Raw genomic sequence first — 5,399 nt, 5'->3', positions numbered from 1 at the left:
AGATTTACTCGGTCTGGGTTGCAGAGGTGGATGGCCGCAGGCAACGAGCTGGTTGTTATTATCTTTGCTTGTTTAGGTTTTGCTCGTGTGACCCCCCTCCCCCGCTGAACTGTGCAGGCAGAAAAGAGAGGTGGATAAAATAGATGGTGGAAGGGGGGAGGGGTTGGTGAGGTAAATAGAAATGAAGAGGGAGTGAAGACAGAAAAAAAAGTTATTAAAACAAAAGTATTGTAGCAGATGGGAGCATGGGTTTACCTTGGAAACAGCATTACAGCAGAGGAACCGGGGGAGGCAGAGCCAAGCTGGAGTTTATCACAATCTTTGGAGAGTGATGAACCAGGGGAGGAAGGGGGGGGAGGTGGCACACTCCCAGCACAGTGAGGGGTGGAAGAGATATAAAAGGGCTCCCAGGGAGAAAGAGTGGTCAGGCAAGTGTGTGAGCTGCTGTCCTGCTTGTTTCCACACTGCTGCACACCACTGTTTCATGCTAGTGTGTGATGTGAGGGAGCCGCGTGCCGTCTCCACCACAAAGGAATAAACTTTTGCAGTTATTTGTGCCAGAGGATAAAAGGAAGTAACGACTAACTGTAAGAGGGATGTTGATGAGTTTCTGAAGCCTGGCACTTCTCAAGTCTGGAAGTTTGATTTTTTTTTTCTCTTTCGGTTGAGTTGTTTACTCTTTTTTTTTTTTTTTTTTTAAATGACATCAGAAACAGCAGTATGCGACATTACGTGATGGCAGAGCTTCAGTTCATCCTTTGAGTTGTTTACTCATCGCCCTCTGAGAACCTCCACAGCAGAGAGTCAAGAGGTGACTCTTGAACTGCGTGCAGAGGAATTTAAACAGAAGCTGAGATTTTCATCCACCCTCCGCAGTGACTGTTCGAAGTGTCACTTTTGTGCCCTTGTGTTCCTTTTCTGATCAGCCTTTGGAGTCACAATGAATGCCTCATTTTTATATGACTACAATCAGTCCTTAGTGGATCGGGAATTTTACTGGGAGGGAAATCTAGATGGTTTCGGCATCACGATGGCCTTTCTCTACCTGGTGGTTTGGGTCATGGGGCTAGCTGGAAACGCGCTCGTTATCGTCGCCATTTTAAAGTTTGACAAGCTGTCCTCTTCAACCACAGTGTACATTTTCAACCTTGCGCTGGCCGATGGACTATTCATGGTTGGTCTTCCCTTTATAGCGAGTCAGAATTTCATGAACCGCTGGATTTTTGGAGATGTGGCGTGCAAAGCTGTCATGGTGCTGGACGGCATCAATCAGTTCACCAGCGTCTTCTGCCTGACGGTGATGAGCATCGACCGCTACATGGCGCTGGTGGAGCCACTTCGCTTTGCCCGTTGGAGGACCCCACGCTGTGCCAAGATTGTTTCATCCCTCCTCTGGCTGTTCTCCCTCCTCACCATCCTCCCGATGGCGCTTCACTTCTCGACCGATCACGGCTTTTGTACGCCGGATCTCGGCTCCGACGCCCGGTGGCTTGGCGTCCTCTCTTACACCTTTATTTTGGGTTTCGCTTTACCATTTACAGTTATGACAGGTTTCTACGTGGCAATGCTGCTCGCCTTGTGGGGTCAGAAACTCCGAACCTCAGCGGTGACCCTGGAGAGCCAGCAGCTGGAGCAACAGGTCACCAAAATGGTGGTCGCGGTGGTGGTTGTGTTTGGTTTGTGCTGGCTGCCGTTTTACACCTTCAACTTCTGTTCTCCATACCAAAACAGCTACGCCGTGACCTTCTACAGGGCTTTCGAGTTTGTGGTCCTGCTTTCCTACTCATGGAGCTGCGCGAACCCCATCCTCTACGCCTGCCTCTCTGACACCTTCAGGAGGCACTTCCGCACCGTACTCTGCCCCATCACCAAGTCTTCTTCCAGCATGCAGTGCATCACTGACCAGCAGAACCTAAATGACACAGTTGTGTGTGATGGCACCAGTACCCCATAAAGCCAAACGAATACTGGCTGCATTTTAATTCCCTTCCTATTATGATGCACTGCACGGTACTTTTGGACTTCTTTCTTTTTAGTTACTCCAATAATGCATTGCAGGTACCTACAATGACTTAGGAAATCACTGTATGTGCAGCCACTATATTCTTTGTTTATTTCCACAATTGTTTGCCTAATCCGAGTTAAACTTGGCTGGCTTTCTGCTGACAACCCGAGTAAGTGAAGTGCTGACTTTCAGATCATTTGGATGAGCGATTCTCATATTTTGACTAAAAGTTGTTCTCTGCTACCAGTGTTTGCACTAGACGGACTGCTGACTGCTCCACTCTGTGTGTAGGGGGGATAGGCATACATACATACACAGATATGTTAATCGCTTTTCTTTGAGTGGGCATTCATTGACATTAATGCATTAATGCAGCTACCCTGGGCTGAACTAATCTCTAACTGTAACAACTGTAACCCTGAAACAGCTTTAACCCAGTCATCCAAACTGTTAAAATTCTTCCAACATTCCATTAAGCTGATGGCCCAAAACTCAAAAGTTAGTCGTCACAAGGACAACTGGACAAGTTTCACTGTAGTTTTCTCGTCTTTGGTTTTCTGTGACAAATTTGGATGTGCTGTAACAACCCATTTTGCCCATTCTGGACAGCCAAGTTTGAACTGGAGCAATCACAGACACGTGCAGAGAGTGTATCTTTATAATAGCATCACTTTGTTGGAAAACAAGAGCTTTATGACTGCCTACATCTGACGCATTTATGTAAATTGCAGCTACAAAAAATACACCGGGTTTACACTTTTCACAAACATGGCCTAGCTTGGCAAATTTCCCTTTTTTATTTTTTTGTTCAATCTTCTCCACTTGAAATGTACATTTTATGCTCAAGCTTGTAGCCTTGGGTGTGTGGATTTGATGCCTTTCTGACTGTGCATTGAGCTGCGACTTTAAAGGGTTAATTCTATTCACCACTATATCAAATGCAGGCTTAAACACTTCTTAAAAAGCATAAAGATAAAACAGAAAACACCAGACACTGTCACTAAATGTGAGTAGATGATTTCCATACCACTCTCTTGGTTTAAATATCACGTGTCTGTCTGACTCAGACCTGTTGTATAATTTGTCAGCCGAGAGCTCAGAAAATTCAGACGAAATGCTCTAATGCACATCCTGCTATAGCGCTTTTCAGCAGAGCTAATAAAATGTAGCACAACAGGGATGAAGTGTGGACAGGTGGAGTGTAAACAGAATAACACGGGTCACATGCTTTTGACAGCACCAACTCATACACGCACGTACACACTCAGCAAATAGCATCTCCACATCTCCCACAGCTGGATTATGTCCCAGTGGCTGTGCATGCAGGAAGGCATCGGATGAATGTATTTCTACTCGGCTGGCCACGAGCACGCACTTGTATTTTTGTGTGCAAGCACCTATGTTATTCTGTTTAATGGTGACATACAAAAAGACACCCTTAACTAGGTGAAAGATGCATAAATCACTACATAAAGTCAACATTACGCCTGTGTGGTATATGAAAACTTCCAATGTTTGTTCTGTGTTTTGTCATTCTGGAAATGTATGCTTTACCCCGCTCCTGGGTGGAAACCTGGAACCTCCAGAGTTTCTTCATCTCAGTCTGAATTATGATGTAATCCAAAAACAGGATTTTTTAAACCAGCATAATCTATCAATCCCAATCAATCCTGCAAATGCATACACATGAAAACAGGGGATTTTCTTTGAACACCAGTGATATTTCCTGATTGCTTCTTTCACTCAGTAATTCTTTGATTAACCACACACCCCCTCCCTTTACCTCTCTTTCACTTTGACCGCTTTTAAACTTCATGCGTCTTTAAACGTTCATTTTTTTGACAGCTATTCTTAACATTAACCTCCACCAGCTGTGACACACTGAGACATTGCTTACATGTGTTACCCCGGCACTCGAGTGCAGGAATCCAGCACGGCCGTGTCATCAGAGCGGTTAGATTAGAGCGGCCACCAACACACCGCAGAAAGATTCAAATCAGCTCACGAAAGGCTGAGGAGATTTCAAGCCGTCCAGCTGCTAACTGTCTCCCTACATCTTTCCATAAGCACTCCCGCTGGGCAATCCCAAGAATACTTAGTGAAATGCATTTTATGAGTTAACAAAAACACGTGTTAACAACAATAACGCCTCTTGCTCACAGTGCTTCCCCCCCCCTCTTTTACTTCAACTTTAACCAGAAAACATGAAAACACAAATTGTGGAAGATACACAGAAGGAGCCAACCACTTCATTCATAGAAGCAGCATTTTTGCACATATAAAGAAAGAGACATTTTAAAATCATCAATGATACAGTATGTATGAATGAGATTAATATGTCAGTCACACCACACGAAAATCACACATTCTGTTTCTGATGTTTTATAAATGAATAAATTATATGAATAAAAAAAATTAGCCTGAAACTTTCTTGATTCTAAGCTTATTTCAGTCTCTGTATCTTAACTATATTTATGTGCCAAGAAAATAATCACCACCAAGTTTTGTTACATTTTTCTGTAACGATCATCTTACCAGTTAATGTAACCATTTTTCAAACCCCGCCGAGGTTTGATTTTAAAAGCAGCATTAATCTTTTTCCAAACACTTCCGAAAACACCATCTCTGCCTCATCCATCTCCTCTAAGGTGAAGCAAACTGAGCGTCTTGACTTGACCGTCTGCTCCGAAACCGTCCCTCGAAGGGCATCCTGTAAATGTCAGGCCTGCTTGTTGAGACCCACTTGTATCTGCCGGCTTAGTTTTAAGAACTAATGAACCTCTGTGTCAGAGTTGGCCTAAAGGCATAAAACAGTCCTCAATTAGTTTGGTGGCATGGCTACCGTAAATGTATATATATATATACATACATATATATACATATATATATATATATATACACATATACATATATATATATATATATATATACACATATACATATACATATACATATATATATATACACATATACATATACATATATACACATATACATATACATATATACACATATACATATACATATATACACATATACATATACATATATATATATACACATATACATATACATATATATATATACACATATATATATATACATATATATATATATATATATATATATATATATATATATATATATATATATATATATATATGTATATGTATATGTATATATATATATATATATGTATATGTGTATATATGTATATGTATATGTGTATATATGTATATGTATATGTGTATATATATATATGTATATGTATATGTATATGTGTATATATGTATATGTATATGTGTATATATGTATATGTATATGTGTATATATATATATGTATATGTATATGTATATGTATATATATATATATATATACATATACATATACATA

At 41.0% G+C, this 5,399-nt stretch overlaps 1 protein-coding gene across 1 annotated transcript; it reads left to right on the top strand.

The window, feature by feature from the left end:
- The first annotated feature begins 448 nt into the window (after nt 1–448).
- LOC147322877 (somatostatin receptor type 2) lies at nt 449–4,806 on the top strand. Its single transcript, XM_086302836.1, has one exon. It carries the CDS (start codon nt 941–943, stop codon nt 1,952–1,954), a length of 1,014 nt encoding a protein of 337 aa, XP_086158962.1. The 5' UTR covers nt 449–940; the 3' UTR covers nt 1,955–4,806.
- Nucleotides 4,807–5,399: the final 593 nt, after the last annotated feature.

This window comes from Aulonocara sp. 'chitande type north' Nkhata Bay, linkage group LG8 (assembly GCF_057382095.1).
Source record: "Aulonocara sp. 'chitande type north' Nkhata Bay isolate Kocher_YH1m ecotype deep benthic linkage group LG8, A_spYH_male_GT1.1, whole genome shotgun sequence".
Taxonomy (NCBI): domain Eukaryota; kingdom Metazoa; phylum Chordata; class Actinopteri; order Cichliformes; family Cichlidae; genus Aulonocara; species Aulonocara sp. 'chitande type north' Nkhata Bay.
This window is presented reverse-complemented; position numbering and strand designations above follow the sequence as displayed.